General features: G+C 32.2%; 1 protein-coding gene across 1 annotated transcript in view; it reads right to left on the bottom strand.

Moving 5' to 3' along the window:
* Positions 1 to 4,175: 4,175 nt before the first annotated feature.
* Positions 4,176 to 24,601, bottom strand: part of LOC148284970 (cytochrome P450 4C1-like) — a 31,986-nt gene continuing 11,560 nt past the window's right edge. Inside the window, exons 3-11 of the mRNA XM_088231955.1 lie at positions 23,714 to 23,820; positions 20,636 to 20,726; positions 15,818 to 16,003; positions 13,559 to 13,628; positions 12,472 to 12,680; positions 8,473 to 8,624; positions 7,850 to 8,096; positions 6,940 to 7,119; positions 4,176 to 5,034 (exon numbers count right to left, since the gene is read on the bottom strand). Coding sequence (XP_088088081.1) covers positions 4,865 to 5,034; positions 6,940 to 7,119; positions 7,850 to 8,096; positions 8,473 to 8,624; positions 12,472 to 12,680; positions 13,559 to 13,628; positions 15,818 to 16,003; positions 20,636 to 20,726; positions 23,714 to 23,820 — 1,412 coding nt within the window. The 3' untranslated portion in view covers positions 4,176 to 4,864. The remainder of the gene's footprint in view (positions 5,035 to 6,939; positions 7,120 to 7,849; positions 8,097 to 8,472; positions 8,625 to 12,471; positions 12,681 to 13,558; positions 13,629 to 15,817; positions 16,004 to 20,635; positions 20,727 to 23,713; positions 23,821 to 24,601) is intronic.

Genomic DNA, 24,601 nt, shown 5'->3' with positions numbered 1-24,601 from the left:
CTTATAATATACAAGGTTTATATTTAAAAAAGTGGATTTTTCTGCAATCAAATATCTTAAAATTTATCTTAACTATTGGGATCAGGGGGGATATATTCATCATCATCATCATCATCATCAGCCGTCTCTTGTCCAATGTTGAACATAGGCCTCCCCCTTTAGTCTCCATATTTCCCTATCCTGAGCCAACCGCATCCAACCACTTCCTACAACTCGTCTTATGTCATCAGACCACCTTGTCTGAGGCCTGCCGACACTTCTTCTACCCGTTCTGGGTCGCCATTCCAGGACTTTTTTGGTCCATCTAGAGTCTGTGATTCTGGCTATATGACCAGCCCAGCTCCATTTCTGGTTGGCAGCCCTATGGACCACATCGGTGATCTTTGTTCTCGCTCTAATCCATGTATTGGTTTTTCTGTCTCTCAACGAAATACAACGAATAGGGATATATTAATGTGGGCTAATCGGGAACTTCTCAGCATTTGCTCACGTGGAGAGAAAACCACCTAAAACTCTTCAGGAGAAGCCGGCCTGTTGGCAGTAGTCAACAGGCCTTCCGTTCCACTAGAGGAGTGTTCGGCATTTTCTTCCCTACTTTGGTTTATTTTACCTATAGTCTGCACTATATTGATCATGTAAAATGTTCATTCTAAATTGCTTGAGTCTACTGTGCTAGAAGAAATCGTTTTAAAAGCGATCAATTGTTGGTTTGATCGGTTTAACACCGATCAAAGTTGCATTGCCTTAAAATAAAATTTAAATCAGCTGAAAAATATCCGAAAGAGTTCCGTGAAAAATCCTCCGTTGATCGCGAAATTTCGCTTATCGCGGCCATGTTCAGAACGCATCCCCCGCGACCAACAGGGGGTTAACTGTTTTAAAAATATTTAAAAAAACAAATTGAAAACATATATATATAATTGCATATAATACTCCCAAGGAGTTTTTGTAAAAAAACTCGTCAAGGGACATTTAGATAACAATATTTATTTACTGACGTATTTACAGTTTATAACATTATTTACAAAAGAAGAATAGAAATGATGATACACTACAAATTAAAAGAGTACGAAAAAGTTTTTAAAAATTATAAAATAATCATAATAAGAGGTGCGGAAATGAATTTTAAATGATATACATATAAACACAATCTTCAAAGTAAAAAAATAAAAAAAAAAAAAGTTAAAAAATTACATGAATGTACATTGTACATAGTACAAGCCAAATAAGTATGAGAGTGCAAATGTCAAAAAATTACAGATATGAAATTATTTTTTTAATGAACAATATAAATGTACCCAATAAAGGCTAAACAAGTATGCAAAGCGTATTAAAATTAAGTATACATAATACAATCTAAAAAAGTATGAAAAAGCATAAAAATCATTTTAAAAGTAATAAAAATTACACATACAAGCAAAACGGTAACATATTAAAAATGATATGTTCAAGATGCGCATTCTTTAAATCAACTAATATTATTTATTCGAAATACTTCTGGAAAAAATAATTCTTCAATTCGCACTAGTATTTGCATAGTACTTAAAAGAAATATTTGCACTCTTACGATTTATCTGTATATAGATTTATATGTATAAATTGTGTATAAAATATGAATGTATTACAACCTAATGAATACTCACAAATTCATAGTATAAATAAATACATAAAAGATAGTTAGTTTACTATTGGTGTTCACACTTGAAAAAATAACGCAAACAAAGCGAAAAAGAGAAAAACAAGAATCATTTTAAAATAACGTACAAATTATAAACCATGTTGTATTACAAATTATGTTTTTAAAAAGGTACACTGGAGTATTTCATTGTCCCAGGACTGACATCTGAAAACTATCATTTTACTTTCACGCTTATTCATAAACGCATACACACATTCACATACACATGAATACAAACGTCACACACATACAATTACGAAAACTCTTTTCTTATATATTTTGTGTCATTAGATTTACAGTGCATTTTTCTAATTGGCTCTAGTATTGTTAATATTTTTCTACTTATTTTGTTTATGTAATAGCTGTAAAAATCCCAAATAAAATAAATAAAAATTGAATTATTTTTCTATCTGTCGAAGAAATCAAAATGAACATTTCGTTAGTGTTGCCAGGGTAGTAAAGTTTTTTACCCTACTTTAGTCATCTAATAAGAGAAATAATGAAAATTAGACCTCGGATTAAACAACTCTGTGGTAGACATTTGACTGACATTATCTTCAAAACATCAAATATTATTTAACATGATATAAAAATATCCGTTTTATGTAAAATTAAATTTGTTTTACATTTTAAGTTTAAAGTTTATTAATTCAATTACTCTTATTAACTGACCCTTTACTTATCTACTCTGTTGTGTCAATCAATATTTCCACGTGCACTATACAATTTTAGAGAAATTAACAGATTGTTTTTTTTACCTTACCTTTTTTTGTTTGTTATGATTATTTTTTCCCATCGTGCAACATTACGCGGCAACATCACGAATGCGCGTGGCGAAAGTGGGGCATAGTGAGGGGATTATTTAACACAGTCCGATGCATTTAAATATGATTCTACGGTCCGTCTGGTCTATTCTTAATTCTATGGTTGAAAGTATAAAAAATGTAATATGGTACTTAACAAAATTATTTGAAATATTATTTAAAAAAACAAAGAGATAATGCAGAATCTTTGTTTGAAGCGAGACACATATAATATATTTAAAATAAAAAATGGTAATTTTTACAAAATTTTTATTAAGCTTTTAAAGAGACCCTTTACCTCCACGAAATGTATATAAAATTAAAACCAACCCCCAATCGTATGGTTACAATTCTTATATTGTTTTAAGCATAATATCAAAAGCAAAACAACCGATAAGGGTTATGCAATTATGTTTTTATAAATAAACAACATATTTGCAACTGTTCATGTAAGTGTATTTTGTTACAGTACAGTACAGTCTTCAATTGGCAAAAGCATTACTTAAAAAAAAAAAAAACATAATAAAATTAATGGCAATTATCGACTTAATAGGAATATTTTTGCCAGTGTCAAGTTAAATGCTTAGTTACATCGGTATCATATGAAAAAGTTATCACGATTACAAAGTGAATATAACTCCTTAGGGAGAAAATCCAGCCAGCCTGCAAGCATTTGGACATACTCAAACATTGTTAAATATTATTCATTTTTACGACTTTCTTTAAAACCCTTTCTTTTTTTCTTATTTTATTCAGATATTTTAAATCCTTATTTTAAGGGTACTTTTGATTTTTGTTTTGTAAACAAAAGTTACATTTATGAGCACCTACTATTTTTATATTTTTATTGTTTCAAATATATTTAAGTACACGTTAATCTGGTTTTGTTGATTTTTTTTTATCTTCTTAATTCAATGTTTTACTTTTCAAAAATTCAAGAATGAAATTCCTTCTCTTTTGCAACAAATTTCAATCTAAACTTCGCGCTCATTCCCGTACGGGCTGGGCGGGAAATATAGTTCCTCTCAAACCATAGCTTAAAATTTGAAAATAAGTTGTTAACTGTTAAAAAACATTGATTTAGTGTTTATAAGTCGTTGATGTGTAGTCATGATATATAAAAACAGTAAAAAAGGGAGGCTATAAATTTGAAAGCATTGCCTTACACTTCATTCTTACCAAAATATATGACAAATATTGAACAATGGAAACTTTCAAACTATGGTGCGCCTGTTACCTTAAAATCGTAAAAAAAATGCGAATCTATTAAAACCGTTTAAGAACGCATCAAATTTTGACGCAAATTTAGCTATTTCGAACACTACCCCCCCATAATCACTATATTACAACAGTGCTACTAAAAGTGAACTTACGTTTTTTAGTTAAATACACAATATATTAAATATCTACCTTCTGATAACATACAAAATGATAAATCAAACGTCTCATACACGCGTTTGTCTAATATAAATGTAACAAAGTTAATTGAACAGGAATGTTGCGTCTCATAAAACGGAACAATACCAACTAAAATGAACACCAAGTCGTTGGAACAATAGGCATTATCCCTCTGTAACTACACATGTGCATCAACTATCTTCCAGGAATTATCAAGCAGCCAGTAGGCCACATGGCAGTGGTATCTACTTACTATCTAGAAAAGCCACTCTTCGGACTCTTCATTTTCTTTCATCTTTATTTTGATAACCATTAACGGTTGAAACGATCCTTTATTGACTTAGTTTTTTATTGCTTACTTCTTGACATGAACACTTGACAAGTTAACAACTATGCTCTTTGTTTACGTTTATTTTTTGAAAAGTTATTGATAATGTAAACTAATATGATAAGAAAACATGATTTGTTTCACCGACCTGATCACATTCACAAAATGGAGAGGTTACACATTTTATTTTTAAGAGATTGGCCGGGAGCGAACAATGGCCAGATCTCAAACGACAAATGGTTTAAGTTGTATAACAGTTAATAAAAGGTGCCAGTATGAAGGTTTCAGAGGGATTTCAACTTGGATGTTAGCATAGTAAGCTCCCCAGTGTTTTTTTAGATTTCTCTCAATTATTTTCTCAGATCAAAACTTTACTTTAAAGGAAAATATTGTTTTTTGTGTATGTTTTCATATTAAAAAAAGTTGTTGTCAACAAATAAAATGCATCAAAGAAAACAGTAAAATGCGTTTTCTTGGTAAGGATGAGGAATATATTGTAAATTGAAAACAACATTACTTTGTTTATAAATGTGAATTACTTAATAAATAAACTGATAATTATCACAATTTTGATGCATTAGTTTTTGATCTGGTATAGATATTTTGATGTTACACTTAGGATGAATTTTCAGTCATGGCTTATCTATGACCGAGCCTTTAAGCATTTCGATTTCTCTTCGTTACTTTCATATTGTATCCTACTGCACTTCGGAAGGATATATCCGCTTTAATAGGAAGAGTTTCAAGCTTCTGATCCGAATACAATTCAAAGTTTCTGATTGTGTATATAGCAGCTGTCTTCCAAACATCCATGCCAAAAAGTTGCCCTGAAAACAATGAAAACATATATAAGTACAATAATCAGCGTTGCATTTTAGAGCAGGTATTTTGAGCTGTAGAACTTAAATGTTAGCATCATTGGCCAATGTATCTGTACCTTAAAGCTGAAATGCTGTAAATCACATTTAGTCAATTGATCAGGAGAGTGGTTTGAAGTTGTAAAACTATTTCAAATCGCACCTTTATGATAAAAATGACTTAACTAAAAAGTTAAGATCATAAAATGACTTCAATGAACATTATCCACCTTTCTGCATTAAAAATAATTCAAATTTCGAGTGGGAATAGGACAAAACCATTGCATTGGTCTCTTTATTACCCAGAGAATTTAGGATCCGTGTCAGAACGGAAGCCACGCAATTGGTGTTGTGTTTTACATTGCTGTGTGAAGGATGCAACGCAGACAAACACATAGTGACCGGAAGCCGGTTAGGTCAATTTTATTCCGATACAAATAGCATATTTACTATAAAAAAATAATTAAAACGACCAAATTAGCTTTGCGATAGTTTCGTTCTGACTTACCGATAATCTGGGTGACTTATTTACGTTTATGTCATTTCGTGAATAAATAAAAACATGCGTTTGGTGACCTGATCTGACCTAATAAAAATGATGTCATTATCTCTTTATCACCCACGTGATAAAGTTTTCAGCTCTTTTACTTCACAAAAGTCAACAGATGGAAGAGTTGAGGAAATGTGGGTGTTCAAACATGGTCAGAATTGTGAATGTTACACAGTGTGTAAAATGGCCACTTAAATCAGCCAATGACAGGTCATAAGCCCTGTAAATGCCTAGACTTCCACTTTCCCTTCTCAATTTTTTTCCCCCTTTGTTGAAATAAATTTAAATAAAAACATTAAATTACGTGCCATTAATTATTTATGCAAATAACAGGTAAATAAAAATTTAATGACATTAAATTAATAGCAATGAAACAGTTATTGAAAGTAAACAGTATGTGAAAAATAATAAAATTAACGGCAAAAGAAATGAAATAATGCTGAAGTATGGTTGATTATGACAATAAGACTCAATCTTGTTCAAAATCCCTCGCTGCGTCAGAGGTTGTTTGTTATAAAAAATGTGGAATTTATTCGGTATACACTGCTTTAATACCAGCAAACCGTTAAATGTTGTTAAAAGCATGAGTATTATTACTTCATTACTGGTGTTTTAGAACAAGTTATTTCAGTAGTGGTATACCGAAGAACTCCCAATGTTTTTAGCATTAAAAGAATCTGAATATATGAACAAAATGACATTCATAACTCGATTTTGCGAAAAATGTGACTTCCAGGTTTTCAGTTTCAAGGTACAGATATTATAGCACTAGAATATTTTGATTTGTTTAAAATTGGAATTAAAAAAGTTTTATCGCTGAATCAAAAAAACATATTCTACGGATTTTATGGTACGACATTCTAAAACAGGATAGACGAGACCAATAAAACAGGGACTAACAATCGGGTTGTGGTCCCGTGGCTAGGGTCTCGGACTTGCGGCTCAAAGGTCCGTGGTTCGAATCCCACTCTACCCCAATTTGATTACTATTTTTCAATAGCGAGTTATTTACAACTCGTTTTAAATGACCCACAAAATGAAATATTTGTGTAAATCATAAGAATCCAAATATTTTTACAAATAAAAAATGTAACTAGCACCATCAATGTTTTTTTTTATTTTACGATAAATTAACTGGTCTTTTTAATAATTTTTAAATGAAATAAAATAGGTTAGTTCGAGCCAAATCCGGTGTGGAGTCCAGATATGTTAATACATTTAATAAGCCGGATCAAACCAACATCGAGTTTATCGTTGGTATATATGTCGACGATAAAACTATCGTTGAGTTTATCGTCAGGATATAATATGTACATAAAATTTACCAATGCAGTTTCTTTGTCCAGCGCTGAATGGAACAAAGGCAAAGTGTGGCCTCTTGGCGGACTCCTCGGGAAGGAATCTCTCAGGAATGAAAGTTTTTGGGTCCTTCCAATACTTGGGATTTTTATGGAGAAGATAGTTGCAGAATATGATCGTTGCACCAGCGGGAAGTGTTATGTCTCCTGTTGATTAAAACAACACAGTATAAATTAATTTATTTTTTACATACATTGCGTATATATGCAGACATAAATTGTATAGTGCTAGATAACCTTGCATCGAAAAACTCTTTTAGATATACAAACATTTCAATTTCATAAGCTATATTGTTTAACATAGAAGTAGCTCTTTTGTCGGTTTATAAGAATTTAGAAGATAAAACTCGCCTTGTTGAAATTTTGTAAACTTAATTCCAAATTTTCAGGCTCCATTTTTTGGTATTTATTAAATATTTCCTACTCGTTCTATAAACCTAACTCTCACCTAGCAGTTTCTCAACCAAGATATATAGAGAATTTCGAAACGCGTTTGTCTTGGAATGAAATTAAGATATAAAACGAGATACCATAGGATCCTAAGTCAAACAAAAATGTGCGATGTGGTGGAAAAGATTAGTTGGCTGAAGCGAAAATAGGCATGCCCAATCGCTCGTATATCTGACGATAGATGGACGAAGTGTGTTCTCAAGTGGAGATCGAGGAATAAAAGGTCCGAAAAATTCTCACCAATAAGATGGTCAGATGCTATTTATCGAGGCAGTGGATAAGGACAGCACAGAACCAGGAAGAAAGATAACAGGGGGATATTTATATCCTGCAATGGATTTACATGAAGATATAATGGCGATGACGACGATAGTTCAGGAGAGTTAAAATATATTACATCAGAAAAAAAATAATAGCCAAGTCTTACTGCTCTTCATGTAAAAATCAGAGTGCAAATATCTCAACTGGACAGGTCCCGTCGGGAAGAGTCTCATAGTCTCCTTCAAGCACATGTCCAGGTAGGGCATTTTGGTGAAATGCTCTGAAGTGACCTCCGCGTCCATATCGTCCTTGTATACTTCTTTGATCTCTTTCCACAATTTGTCCTGGCATTCCTTGTGCATTGCCATCAGCAGCATGAAGGAACAGAGCTGGGTATACCCAGTGTCCATACCCTGGAAAGAAAGACAGAAGTCAACAAATGGTTTTGGTTGTTTTTGACGTAAACTGACTGTGTATACTTGAAAAACAGCAAAAAGAACTATCACGCCGTTTACAAAGCCACACCACTCTTCTTTGCGTAAATACCTCGTTTCCTCTACACTATACATGTACGCCGGTCATTCCGACTTTTAAGATCTCTGTCTTCAGGTACTTGTTGGATTTGGTCATGTCATGTCTTTATCGGTTTTTTCAATTTCTAAATCCATCAACATTTGCTTCGTAATTAAATATTTTCATGAAGTTATTTTACACATCGTATCTTTAAGTTTAGTTGAAAGTTTTAATAATTCCTGGATATGAATTATTGGTATTTCTATGTGTACTTACTGGGCTAATGGTATTATTAAATTCATCTGCCATTTCCTCAGGAGTGCAATTTCCAGCCCGAACAGCCTCGGCCAGGACCTGAAAGACAGTTTGACGCTTTCCAGCCTTGTTGATTTCTTCGTCATCAAAACCATATAGAGGTTCATCCAGCACTGTTGGAGAAAGTAAAATTACATTAAAATTAAAAGTAAATGCAAAATATTTTATTTGAGTCGAATATGTATTTCTCCTATAACTTAAATAATATGTAATAAGTTTTTGTGGTGGTGTTATGGTCGGCGCGTTTGCTTACCATGCAAGAGGTCTCGGTTTTGATTACCGATATGGTTGACATAAAATATTTATTATAAACGATGAATGATTTAGAATTTTTCATAGTCCCTGAACTGGCACCTGAAGCGTAAAAGTTGTATTCCTACCTTTGTTTATTTTTGAAACAAACACAGTCATAGTAATAAACAATACATAAATAACAGCATCGAATAACAAGATCAAATATGGGCTTCATATGTAATATAACCCGCAGACAAGCTTCGGCTTTGCGGGAACAAAAATACAATTATGTATGTTACTTATTTGTTAAAATGAATAAAACTTTAAAAAAATAAAATAAATATAGGAACAAAAATATAATAAAACAAAACACATGTATATACATATGCATATATATACATATATATATACATACATACATACATACACATTTTCACACATTTCTGATTATCGTAGGCAACTGAAATGGCTCAAAATTAGACAGCGGAGAGACTATCACTCCCTCTCACTTCTGTTCAATGTACTTCATAGTCCTAACACTCCTCTATACATGCGTGAAAAATTTCAACGCTAATCAGTTCATGGTTTACCTCTTCGTTCTAATTCTCCAGGCACTCTCTTAATACCCATCCACAATTCCTCTTTCTTCTCTAACTCATATAGTATCCATGCGGCTCGACTGTAGAATTACTACATTATCTCTGTTTAAATCACGTCTGAAGAAACATCTCCTCTCTCTTCCTTAATCTCTCCTCCTTTTTTTTTCCTCTTTCCTCTTTTTTCCTTTTTCCTATTGAGTAATAGTTTTGATCTAAGGTAATTTATAAACAAATACGTTTATTTCTATTTTTATATATCTTTAGCTTTTTAATCTTTTTTTTCCTATTGAATATGTTCTGTAACTTGAATTATAAAAATAAAGCTTTTATTTTATTGGTTGGTTGGAAGAAATTGCCATTTGGCAATAAGCCCGCCAATGTACAAATAACATTATGTACAAAAAGTTAAATAAATAAATACACATACATATACACACATGAACATGCATATATATGTATTTACACTTACCAACGCAGCACCCCTTTCTTGATTCTGTCAATAATGCATGTCTCAGCCTTACACACTTCACGGATCTCGACATTTGTGCACCTATTATACATCGTTTTACCACACATTCGCCTGAGGGGTCGCATTTCGACAGCATTCAACCTACTTTCATCATTATTTTGCTCATATTTTTGTAAATAATAAGAAATCAAGTATTTATCTTTTTATACATTGGTTGTGATGATAGACGGCCAGTCATATACCTTGGTGAGACATACATCCACTCATCATATTTAATGAATAAGTGTTGGCAATCAAATGAAATACCCGGATTTTTAAAAGATTTTTCATTGGGTACTCGGTGGATTATTGAAAATGCTGGAAGTGAAGCATGTTTTGTTAAATATTTTTTTAATTTAAAAAATTTATTTATTCATATTTTTCGCTTTCAAACTATAGTTAATAATACAAATAATGTAACCTCACTGGGGTTTCCCGTGCCGAGGACACTTAACAATTAGATTTTTTGAAATTACATTTGAGAATAAACAAAGAAGACTAACTTAAAAAACAGAGATAATTAACAAATATTCAGACAGTTTTAAAAACAAGGTATTTATGTACATCTGTATTATTTATATTACAAAACACACGATGAAAATAACAAAAACCTAACATAAGCTATGCAGTTGTGGAGCAGTTGATTCAGTATTGCTATGGTCGAATGAGACAATCCATTTTACTTCTACCTATCTCCACTATCCATTTTTTTATAGCATTTAATAGCCTTTTCAAACATTTTCTCATTACTAATTGCTTTAATAGATAGTGGAAGTAGGTTATAGATTTTAATTGAATAATACTCAAAATCCCTTTGTCTGAAAGTGGTATTAGTTTGTATTTGTTTAAGTTGTCTATGTGTTGAGGACCTAGTGATTATATTATTTGTATGTGATGTATTGTGGTGTAGTGGTCAAGACGCTTGACTCACGCACGGAAGGCTCCGGGTTCGATTCCCGGTGAGAACACAAAAATTAAAAATGTGATTTTTCTCAAGCCTGGGTGCTCTGTGATGTAATTCACCACTGTAATTAGGCCTCCTGGCCTGTTGTGGTGCAAAAAAAAAATGGAAAAAATGTAAAAAATGTAAAAATGTAAATGGTTTCGATACTCGCATAATAAGACCATTTTATATATTATAACATACCGTACTATATATTATCGTTTTTGTAAATGCTCACTGAGCGTTTATGGTACTAAATAAATAAAACTGTTATAAACTGTTATTATTGTGAGGGTTTTGTCTTTTATTTGAGTAAGAGTTGTTTTTCAATCTATAAGTGAGTATTGTTTTAGCGTATAAAGATGCTTCATTAATATTTAAATCAAATACAAAAAGTGGTGTACCACAGTGAGATGAACGCGAAAAATTTCCGGAAATGGCTAGTTGAGAAACTCTTGTCAAATTTACCGGATCATCAATTATTGTTGTTGACAATGCTCCATACCATGCGTCAAATTAAATAAAACACCCATTTGAAACAACAAGACAGAAATTGTGCGACTGGCTATTGGAAAACAATTTATCGTACCTATCTACAATGCGTAAACCGGGACTTTTAATAATTCTTGAATTGAATTAAAAGCCTCCCGTGTAAGAAATTGACTTATAGTTTTACGGTTGCTTCCTTACCACTGTGACCTGAACCCAATCGAGTTGATTTGGAGCTCGGTTAAAGAAAGGTTGCAGAAAATAATGTTGGAAGGGACAAAGCAGAAATTCCAAAATTGACCGAGAGGCATTTCAATATATTACTTCAGCGGAATCAAAAGCACACTATGACCACGTCATCCGTCATGATTGCCTAAACCTTGATGACCAATTCCTGTTTGATGATGTTGATATGTCAGGCATCCATTTGTTTGATCCCACTTATATTTAATTCTTATTTTTTATTAATTAGATTTTTTTTACAATCCTGTATTTTATGTATATAAATAATAAAAATGTATTCAAAGGAAACAAAAGGCTCAAATTATTTTCTGGAGATGAATTCTCTTAGCTGAAGGCATTTTTAGATATTCCTGTAGAATTTCTATAAGATACGTCTTTAATTCAATATATTTGTATATTATGCAATATATATATTTTAATTTCTGAAATTTCATACGATGTTTATTTATTTGTTTAATACACCCAATTGGCATTTTTAAGGACATATTTATGCATAAAAAAATATTTTAAAGGAAAATATAAAGACACAATGGTATATAGTAAACTCGGGAGTAGAAGCAGGAGAGAGGTGAATTTGAATTTGAGTGAATTTGATTCAGTGATCGTTTGAAAGAAAACAACTTGTTATAAAAAAAAATCGAGACTGGTATGTTTGTTGGCAGATCTAAGAATTCATAACAATATGTTAAAGACCTAAAATCTGGAAACATTTTAGTCTGGAAACCCTAAAATATACTTCAGTGCTTTCCCATCGCTTCGCCAACTTATACTTATGGGTCTGTACAATTGAATTGTCTATATGAAAATGTGTATATTTGCATTGGAATTTAAAGTATCTTATTTGATAACCTGTAATTAAACAAGTTTAAAAAACATCAATGTACACAATTTGGTACAAAAATCCAGGAATTATGAAGTTGAAATACTGTATCATTTTTACTCACGATTTGATTCTTTTTTATTTTTGGTATCAGAAGTATGTATGGGGTTTGCCTCTATGTAATCCGCTAACTTCTTCTTGATTTCCTCATAGTAATACCCTTGATACGTGCTGATGTAATCGTAGAATAGTTTCCCGTGTTCAGTCAATTTATATGTCAGTGTTGGTTGGAGCCAAACCTTAACGATTCTCTCATGTATCAAACGAGCAGACCTGGAAAAAAATAAAACTTATTGTCGGGTCAATGCTAAAATAACAAATCTAAAAACTCTTAAAATAGTACAAAGATAATTTATTAAAGTAATTTTAAAGAAACCCTCAACATTTAATACGGAAAGTCTATATAAAACATTCAAGGTGCATACAGTAGACACTCTGTATAAAATAAATTCTATTATGCAAATTTATAAAGAAAAAAAAAAAAAAGAATTTGAGATGAATAAGTCACTCAGATACCAACATAATATTAAAATTCCTTAATTCCATACAAGTCATGGTCAAAATAGCGTTGTCTTCAAAGGTGTAAAAAATTATAATAATCTTCCCAATGAACTAAAAACTATTAAAAATAATATATCAATAAATAAATCCAAAGAATTTTTTTGAACACGTGTTAAAACAACATTAAATTTTAATTAGTATGAATGTATTATTGATTTATAATTTTTCTTAATATATCCTATGATTTTTTTATTATTCTTTTTCATCTATTCTTATTTAAAATTATAAAAACTCCCATAAATAAACAACTAAAACAGTGTAAGTCACTCTCCAAGCACTAGAGTTAGTCTCTTTTTTTGGAGAGTTACAGTGATAACATTTACTAAATGTGTAAAAGTAGATATGTTCAGAATTTTACAAAAAACTGGACTTTTTATGAAAATTATTAATAATAATATAAAATAATTAAAAAATCTAGAATTTAAAATTAAATATCTAAAATTTTGTGTCCAAGATGTTTACCAACCCAAAGACATATTTGATTTTTCATTCCATTTGAGTATTTTTTTACGACTAATTAAAGCGTTTATTTACATCCATATCATAACTGATAAACAAAACCGGAATCACATATTCAAATAAAAACTTACCACGGTGTCATGGAGAGAATATAGTCGTGATTTCCCTCATGGAACTTTGTTTCCCAGTCGAACAAGCTGTCTGTAAAAAAAAGAAGTAAAATACTTTGGTTGTTAAGTTCTCAAAAATATAAATACGTACAAGAACCTTTGTATCTTGTGTAAATCATAGAATAGGGAAAATCCAGTTTTTTTAAGTAATAAAGGTCTATGAAATACTGTCCAGTAAGAAAAAAAGCTATTTATTAGTAGTATTAAAAGTATTTTTAAATTTATGATTTTGAATTCTCGTAAAAACGTTCATTCCATTTTCCACGCCCCTAATACGTCACCATTCGTATTTATTTGTTCCTGGCCATTGAAATTTGCTTCGAACATTAACACGAAACTTGACGTTACAACAACCAAGGCCAAACACGTCGTGTTTTTCTGCGAACGTATTTTTATTGAATTTATTTTTTACCTTTCTGTACCAAAACTTTTCCCCACAATATCCATATTGATTTTGAAAATACAATTAATTATTCGAAATCAAGTTCATATATTTATATCGGTATTTATAGTATGTGATATTTCCCTACAGAAAATATAAGAATTTACACTTTGACATGTAAAAATTAAAAAAGCATTTGGGTTATTCGGATTGGGAGATGAAATCTTCTTATTTGTTGCAACACAGATGGAAAATATTTTTGAGAGGAGAATATGGAAGTCTAGGCATTCACAGGGCTTATGGACCGGTCATTATTATTATTGTATTTAGGTAATTTATATAGCTCCATTTTTGTAAAAATCACCTCAAGGGTTGGTTTTAATGACCATTATACACACTGTGTAACATTCTGCCTATGTTTGAACATCTACATTTCCTCAACTCTTCCATCTGTTGACTTTTGTGAAGAACAAGAGCTGAAACCTTTATCAAGTGGGTGGGATTCATCCAGCTGAACCAATACTAGGCAACGCCTAAAAATATGTCAATCGAAGCTATACTCGTAGTGCACAAGGGAGTTTTAGTTCGAACACATATGTATGGAAGTGAAACATGGAACTAGCAGAGAAAGAATGTAAGCAAAGTGAACGCGGTCGAATTCAGTGTATGACAGGGTTAAAAATAATGAAATTAGGCGAAGGTGTAAATCTGAGTCAGATATAATTGATGCAATTAAGAAAAAGTTTTCAGATGGTTTGGTCGTGTAAAATGGATGAATGACAAAAAACTGTAAAACAGGTACATATGGCGCGAATGAACGGTAACATGGAATTCGAACGACCAAGGAAGACGCGACATGATCAGAAGAACCAAAATCTTAAGTCTGGTCATGTCAAAAGCAGGCAGAATCAAAGGGCATATAAGACAAGGTGTATGAATGTGGAGAAGGCCAATAATTTCTGCCAGGGTAGACGTGTGTGGCGGTCCATCCTATTTACCTACCCTACGGGGAAATGGAGTGATGGAAGTAGTGGTAGGTAAAGGGCAGAATCCATAAAGGATGATTCCCCAAGAGTGCTTCAAACAATAATTACAAGAGGTGTCCTATGTACAATGTGCAGATATTACGCATTGAAAATATTTTTTTAAAATTCGTAAAGTTCATGTGTTTCCGGTTGAAACTTGAGTTTAAATCCGACCAGTATATTCATATATGTAAAAAACATCACCTGTTGCCTCTGCAAAAACGTCGTGAAATAGCGGATATAATTTATTTACTTAAAATTGCCTCTGGTTCAATTGACTGTCCTGAACTACTATGTAAACTTTCTATCAATGTTCCTTCCAAAGTTTTAAGAAATAACCCTCTTCTTCACATACCTCTTCTAAAATTCATATTTATGGCGAACTTTTAATAATTTTAATGAATAAGTCAATCATTTAACATAGATTTATTTGCAAATAATCTTAATGACGTACGGCGTTTGCTTTCGAAATAGTTTGTAGTATTTTTTCTTTTCTTTTGAATTTACATTTTATTACTATTCATTTTATGTTCGAGAATCTTTTTTAATTTACTGTGATGCTACTTGTAAAAACCTGTAATTGGCTTATTTGTTATTTTTTTTGTAATATATATATATATATATAAGATAATTAAAGCTGTTGGTTATCCAAATAAATAAAATAAAAACAAACTAAAAATTATATGGCCAGTTAAAAAGACACGCTGTGGACCAGAATGAATCGATTAGAAGGTGCCAGTGTGCATAAATATAGCATTAACAATGTTAGATAAATAATTTTGATAGAGATGAGGATAATGATTTGGTCCTTACGGCAAATGGTGTCTCCCCAGTATCTCAGGGAATATATTGTGACGTCATTGTAACCCTTGTCGCATATCTCTTCCAAGCCCTGTACGAAGGTTTTGGCGTACAAATCGTGTATATGTTGGTATCCTCGAATCGTCTTCATGGAATATGCCGGGTTGATAATGTTGCGGTGCCGCTTCCAAGTATCACCTGAAACAAAAAATGTTTGAAGCTTGAATATCTTTATTTATTTAGTACCATAAACGCTCAGTGAGCATTTACAAAAACGGTAATATATAGTACGGTATGTTATAATATATAAAATGGTCATATTATGCGAGTATCGAAACCATTTACATTTTTACATTTTTTACATTTTTTTTTGCACCACAACAGACCAGGAGGCCTAATTACAGTGGTGAATTACATCACAGAGAACCCAGGCTTGAGAAAAATCACATTTTTTATTTTTGTGTTCTCACCGGGAATCGAACCCGGAACCTTCCGTGCGTGAGTCAAGCGTCTTGACCACTACACCACGGAGGCCGCCGATTTAAACATGCAGAGAGACATATCAAAAACTCTACAAAACATTTGTTCGTCCCCAGCTAGAATTCTGTACTCCTATTTGGTCACCTTACTATAATGTAAGTATTAATATATTATTGTTATCACAAACATTTTTCACTTTGTGGTATGACATTTTACACTTATTTGTTTATAAATTTGTATAAACCACTTTTTTTTTTAATTACACTTCGACCGGTTTTGAGGTTACTGCCTCATCGTCAGGAATTTAACTAACTCATAATTACACGCGTTGTTATTTATGTAATAAAATATTGTATGAAAGAGACAGAAAATTGAAAGAAAGAGAGAGAAAGAAGATAAAATAAATCATAACGGGAATAGTTTTAAAAGAGGACTCGAAGTTAAATTTAATTGATTATTTTTTATTTGAAGTTTTTGATTAATGGCTTTACTAATTTCTAATCTTTGCTTTCAATAATGGCTATGAACTAAATTAAATTGACAATATTCTGAATAAAAAACTTAAATTAAACTACAGGAAAAAAATACTTATACAGTTCCCAAAATATTTCCAATAAAAATGAGAACTGGCGTAGAATTGTGTACATTAATTCATTTTCTAATAATATAGCACAAATTTTACCTAGCAATATTAGACCAGCTTTTTATACTAATAATAACATATGTAAAATATTAACAAATTGTAAAGATAAGGATGATAAATTAAATCATTCGGGAATTTATAAATTAAATTGTTTAAATTGCCCAAATTTCTATCTTGGAAAAACTTCACGTAAATTTAAAGTTAGAATCAAAGAACATGTAAGATGTCTGAGTAATAATAATTTTTCAGAATTCGCAAATCATCTTATATGCAAAAACCATGAATTTAATCAAGAAACGTGTGTAGAAATTTTGCATGTCAATAAAAATGGTTTTCGTTTAGATAATTTAGAACGATTAGAAATTAGTAAAGCCATTAATCAAAAACTTCAAATAATAAATAATCAATTAAATTTAACTTCGAGTCCTCTTTTAAACTATTCCCGTTATGATTTATTTTATCTTCTTTCTCTCTCTTTCTTTCAATTTTCTGTCTCTTTCATGAAATATTTTATTATATAAATAGCAACGCGTGTAATTATAAGTTAGTTAAATTCCTGACGATGAGGTAGTAACCTCGAAACCGGTCGACGTGTAATTAAAAAAATTAAGTGGTTTATACAAATTTATAATCAAATAATTGTAAGTATTAATAGACTAGAAAGGGTCCAACCAAACTTTCTTAAGCAGGTCGACTACCGGTTAAACATTAACTTTTCTAATCATGCTGAAAGTATGCAGTACCATGGAACAAACTCTCTTGAAAATCGAAGAATAATGTTAGACCAGTTATTTTCATTTAAATTGATAAATAATAAAATTGATTCTCCAAACCTACTTGAAAGACTTCCACTCCGTGTGTCATCTAGACCGACAAGACAAAATCTTCTGTTTTACACTGAAAACGCGTCAACAAACTATTTCAAACAATCTACAATACCTAGAATATGCGACCAATATAACAATATATTTACCGAGGCTGATATTTTTTGTGACAATGTATGTAAATTTAGCTCAAAAATTATAGAAATTTTGAGAGAAGCAGATATTTAACTTTAATATTATTATTATAAACATATTTTTTCATTTCGTTTTTTCTCTATTTATTATATTGAACATAATTTAAATTATTGTATTAAGTGTAAACAATTTTTTTGGTGTATGCATGAGTTTCTTACACTAATATACAAAGAAATTGGCAACATATGTGTACACACTGTTTGTTTACCTTATAAAATAAATAAATAAATAAGTAATAATAGAAAAAAGACATAATATTATAAAGTAATAAGTACACTCCCACACTACCAGAAGTCAAACTAGAGGATAGGTCATGGAGTCTACCACAAACTCTGAATTCGAGCAAATAAATTTCAGGTTTCTGGGCCCCAAAATATTCAAAATGTTATCCGAACATTGCAAAACGATAACCCGGATTCAATCAAATAAATTTGTAAAAAATTGTTAACTGGATTTAAGTAGAGAAGTATTGGAAAATTAACTCAAAAATATTCTTAAATAATAAATGGTATAAATTAATATTGTATAAATGTATAATAAATTAACTAGTAGGTAATAATACACACGCACATGTACCCTCTCCCTCATTTATTTACGCATACACACATTCACATACACATGAATACAAACGTCACACACATATAATTACGTAAACTCATTTCTTACATATTTTGTTTATGTAATAGCTGTAAAAATCCTAAATAAAATAAAATAAATCAATAAATAATGTTATTGTTTATTATAAAACAAGTTGTTTCGTTTTTAGAGACGTTTCACATCGATTCGTTGAATAATAATGTATCGTATCGATGTCAAGAATGTGCAGATTAGACAATAGATTATTGACAGCACAGAGATCAACATTTTTGGCTATGTTTTTTCAAACAAACAAACCATCACGCCGTTTCCCCGTAAGGGTAGGCAGAGAGGATAGAACGCCACAACACTCTATCTTTGCATACATATCTCGCTTCCTCTACATTCATACATCTTCTCATGCACGCGCGCCGATTATTCCGACTTTTGACATGTCCATCTTTAAGTGTTTGTTGAATTTGGTCATGCCATGTCTTTCTCGGTCTTCCTCTATTTCTGCATCCATCAACATTCGCATTGTAAATATTCTTGGCCGTTCTCTCGCTGTCCATTCGTTCTACATGTCCAAACCAGCGCAGAGCTCCTTTCTTGATTTTGTCGATAATGCTTGTCTCAGCCTTACATAATGTACGGATCTCAACATTTGTGCATCTATCGTACATAGTTTTACCACACGTTCGCCTGAGAGATCGCATTTCGACAGCATTCAGCCTACTTTCATCCCTGTTTTTCCAAGTCCATACTTCGCTCCCATACATCAGGGATGGGACCAGGACTCTGTTGTGAACTGCCAATTTTGCCTCTTGTGACAAGCATTTATTTGCCAAGGTCAATTTAAGTGCACCGTTCACTCTGTTCCCGGCACTCACCCTCCTTTCAATATCTTTTTCAGTCATTCCATCCCTAGTGAACATACTTCCCAGGTACACAAATTCCTCTACTTGTTTTAGTATAACTCTATTCACAGTGATTTCTCATTTAGTCATACTTTCATTTATGCTATGTTTTTTATGTGAATTATCTGTTATTCAATATTTGAGGGTATTTAAAGCAAACTTAGAAATCTCCATTGAATGAGTTACTGATATTTTCGCGAAAAACTTTGAAAAAAGAATTGTGAGATTTATATTTATGCCTCACCCAACTCAATGGAGAATGCTAAGCTTGCGGCGTCAAGTAGTGTAATTGTAATCTGTTTCTGCAAGATTAAAAGACGTTTTCAATTACGCTTTTATTTAGGTAGGTAGGTTTTTATGTATAGTCTATTTGGGAATCCATAACTAATTTTAGGTTTTTGGTGGAGATTTCTGTTTTTGCTTCTAATACCCTCATTTGTCCATGGTTTTTTTAATGAATGTTTTAAAGCTTTTAAACATAAAATCATTTATCATTTATCATTTATCATTTATTTATTCATATATATGTACATTACAAAATAAAATATCTTAATTCATACATATATAAATAATTAGGTAAAATTAGGTATATGTAAAAAAAACACATTAGTATACTATACATAATATCCAAAGAATAATATGTTAAAAAAGTAAGAGAATCTTGTAACGAAAAACTCCCTCAGAGACGTGAAAAATGTCAATGTCCAAAGTGATATTGTTCAACATAGAGATAGCCCTTCCAACAGGCATAACCATTGGCAGGTTGGTCCTGTATATTGGAATGTGAAACAGTCTATGTTGACGCTGTCTAAGGTAATTATCAGGAACATAAAAGCTAATGCTCCGCATAATTTCAGGGTTGTCAATAATACCGCGCAACAATCGAAAGAAGTGCGTTGTTAAATACACATTCCTTCTAGTCTTCAAACTGCTGTAACCAAGCATACCCTGGAGAAACTCAGTGGGATAAAGCCATGGATAATATCCGCACTCCCTCATGTAGAGAAACCGAAGAAATTTCTTCTGAACCCTCTCCACCATAAGAGAGTACTTCAACTCACACGGTCCCCAAATCATCGAGCCACTCTCGAGTCTACTTCGCACCAACGAGTTATAAAGAGTTCTCAGTACTCGTGTACTACCAAAAACCCTAGCAGTACGCAAGACGAATCCTAACATCTTCAAATAAACTTACCAGATAATGTGACTAGTCCTGCACCCATGCCAGTCATGATTATATCATAGGAAGACCCTTTCCAGGATGTAAGCTTGCTCAGCATTGCACACTGAAAAAAATGTCAATTAAGTTAATCAAAGTGACTTAAGCAACGACGTTCAAGGTTTACAATGGAAACATTTCAATTGAAAAATCAATGTCTCAACCAGGGGATGTTTTATTTATTTAATTGTTTAATTGCGCAGTTGTGCAAAAACGGTTACATACCCTGACGTATAATAAATATACACGTTTCTAAAGAAATATCATTTTATTTTTTATATTTTTTACTTCATAAATTTATTGCATAAAATTAGTATAACAACAACAACAACAACAAACCATCACGCCGTTTCCCCGTAGGGGTAGGCAGAGAGGATAGAACGCCATAACACTCTATCTTGGCATACATACCTCGCTTCCTCTACATTCATACATCTTCTTATGCACGCACGCCGATTATTCCTACTTTTGACATGTCCATCTTCAAGTTTTTGATGGACTTGATCGTGCCATGTCTTTCTCGGTCTTCCTCGTTTTCTGCATCCATCAACATTTGCATCGTAGATCCTTTTAGTCCTTCTTTCGCTGTCCATTCGCTCTACATGTCCAAACCAACGCAGCTTTCCTTTCTTGATTCTGTCAATAATGCATGTCTCAGCCTTACACACTTCACGGATCTCGACATTTGTGCACCTATCATACATCGTTTTACCACACATTCGCCTGAGGGATCGCATTTCGACAGCATTCAACCTATTTTCATCATTATTTTTCCAATTCCATACTTCGCTCCTATACATTAGAGTTGGAACTAGAACTCCGTTGTGAACTGCTAGTTTAGCCTCCTGCGATAAACATTTGTTTGCCTAAGTAGATTTTAGTGCACCGCTCACCCTGTTCCCGGCACTCACCCTCCTTTCAATATCTTTATCGGCCTTTCCGTCCCTAGTAAACGTACTTCCCAGGTACACAAATTCTTCTACCTGATTCAGAATATCTCCGTTCACGCTGATCTCACATTTAGTTATATACATATTTAATAACAAGGAATCTACATAAAACTAATGAATAGAAAATGAAAATGGAGTAACAAATTACAACAGGGATGGAGAATACCTTAGAAAAGGGAATATGGAAATCTAGGCATATACAGGGCTTATGACCTGTCATTGACTGTTTTTTTTTACTTATAGAAAAAATAAATATTTGCGTTCTTATGATTGACCCAAATATTTAATTTTGAGGGTCATTTTCAACGAGTTGTAAATAACTCACTATAAGAACATGGGGACCTTTAGTCAGTGAGTCCGAGACACTAGCCACATAACCACAACCCGATTTTAAGTGACCACTTTACACACTGTGTAATATTCTCCATTTTGCCTATGTTTGAATATCCATATTTCTTCATTATTTCCATAATTATATAAAAAAATGATTTACAACCCCTGCTTGCACTTGTGTATAACGTGGAAATTTGTTAAGTCTCCCACCAGTCTGACGATGTCGGTCACGACAAAACCCGGTCACTGGTAATTTATAAATAAAAGTGGAATAAAACTGTATACGTATTTTTATTATTATAATTAAAATGCCGGTCCACCAAGAAACGTCAGTAGAAAAACTCAATGTATTATAATAACTAAGTATTGAACCAAAATTTATTAAAATGATTTGAAGATAATAGATTGAAAATGAATATTACGTAAAAACGCGTTATACCGTGGTGTTATTGCGTGGCATTTGTCGTTGCTCAGTAACGTAGTATTTTGAAGGAATAATAGGAATATTGAAATTTATTTCAGCCAGCGAATTGGCACAATCGATCCGATTATTAAGTATAATAAATAATTGATCCACAACCATGCGCCGTATGTGGAGGGAATATACGTTTAGATTACTGAAGTCAGGGAATTTATATTGCGTGTACTTATGATTCTTTTTTGTACTTTATCTATTAAGTTTTCGTAAATTTCGTATTGAGAATTCCAGATGGAGGCGTATTCTAAGTGACTCCTGACTAACAAAGTATCTAGTACCATGGAAGTGCTTGAATTTTTAAACGAATTACACACTCTTATGAAAAACCCTAACATTTTAGGTATATGAATTTGATAAAATAGCCTCTATGTGAGTATTGAAAATAAGTTTTGTGTCCAAGCTGACTCCCAAATCCCTTTTTTTAAACATTAATATCCATTAAAAAAATTGTAAAAGATATTAATGTATTTGAAATTATAGGTAAAAAGTATTAGTTTTCTGTTCCTGGCAAATAGTATTTCATGGTATTTCAAAACGTTTAAGGCTAGGTCATTCTATTGTTTTTTTTTAAAGTTGATTAACAGGCTTATAGAAGCCCTAACAGATTGGCATTAATGAGTATAAATATAATAACACTTAATCTAAACAGTCTTAAAGTCTATTTAAATTTACAAATGCTATAATTATGGCATAATCTAGGCGCACATGGCAAGTGTGTCATCGCGAGTCAGGAGTGACAACATCGTTTGCTTATTTAATGCTTGTCTTTGCTGTGGGAACACATCACAGTACCGTTTAATGAGATTTTGTTCACTGTTCTGAGGATCTTCGTCAGAGGAGAAAATAATCCGATGTAGGTTTTATAATTACCCACAGCAGATACAGCATTGGTACGCAAGTTACGGTGAGGTACATAAAGGTTTATCTGAGCAAGAATATCATGGGCATCTATAAAGTTAGATATTGATTTGTGCAAGAATATCAAATCAGTCGAAATCCTTCTGAATTGAAACTGAAGATATGAAAGTACTATAGACGATCGTAATAATCGTTTGCATGGCATCGCAATCATAAGGAGAGTTGATTGAACAATACATTTTCATATCGTCAGCATACAAACTAAAATTTCTGTGGAGAAATCATTTATGTGTAGTTGAAAACACGAATGCGCAGTTTTATTTATTCAAACACAACAAAATCAAACCTTTACCACAATTATTATTTGCTTTTTCAATTTCAATTTAAAGTTGTATCACGCATAAAAACACGATATAAAATATAATTATAAAATACCTCAAAGTCTTCAGCTTCTGACAATACGACGCAAATTTCTGGTCCCATCCACACTCGGCAAATATCACCATATTTCTTTTTCAAATCATCGAGGCAGATAATCATTTCTGGAAGGAAAAAAAAAAATCATTTGTTGAATGACCAAAATCTTATGCGGACTTCGAAGGTTAAAGATCTGGGCATCATTTTTGTGGGTTCCCTGACATTTCATGATCTGATCGAAAAAGTTTGTAGTAGTTCGTTGAAAATTCTAGGATTCGTCTTGCGTACTGCCATGGTTTTTCGTAATACACGAGTACTGAGAACTCTTTATAACTCGTTAGGCTCTATGATTTGGGGACCGTATGAGTTGAAGTACTCTCCTATGGTGGAGAGGGTTCAGAAGAAATTTCTTCGGTTTCTCTACATGAGGGAGTGCGGAGATTATCCATGGTTTTATCCTACTGAGTTCCTCCAGGGTATGCTTGGTTACAGCATTTTGAACACCAGAAGGAATGTGTATTTAACTCCACACTTCTTTCGATTGTTGCGCGGTATTATTGACAACCCTAAAATTATGCGGGGCCATTAGCTTTTATGTTCTGGATAATTCAGCCTCAGCATAAACCTGTCAATCCTGTTAAATTAAAACTAAATATTAAAAAATGCAAAATAATGTCATTTCATAGAACAAAACAACCAATTTCCTTCAAGTACCCATTAGAAAACTCCAAAATTGATGTAGTCAAGTCCATCAGAGATTTAGGAGTTGTTTTGGACTATAAACTGACATACAACGAGCATATAGATAATACAGTAAATAAATCACTGAAATTACTTGGCTTCATTAACAGAATATCTTCTGATTTTACTAATGTCCGTACAATCAAAACTCTTTATTGCTCAATT

The sequence above is a fragment of the Micrasema longulum genome, unplaced genomic scaffold (assembly GCF_059751315.1).
Source record: "Micrasema longulum isolate JH-2025_06_02 unplaced genomic scaffold, ASM5975131v1 h1tg000072l, whole genome shotgun sequence".
Classification (NCBI taxonomy): domain Eukaryota; kingdom Metazoa; phylum Arthropoda; class Insecta; order Trichoptera; family Brachycentridae; genus Micrasema; species Micrasema longulum.
Note: the sequence above shows the minus strand (reverse complement) of the source record. Positions and strands in the feature narration are given on the sequence as shown.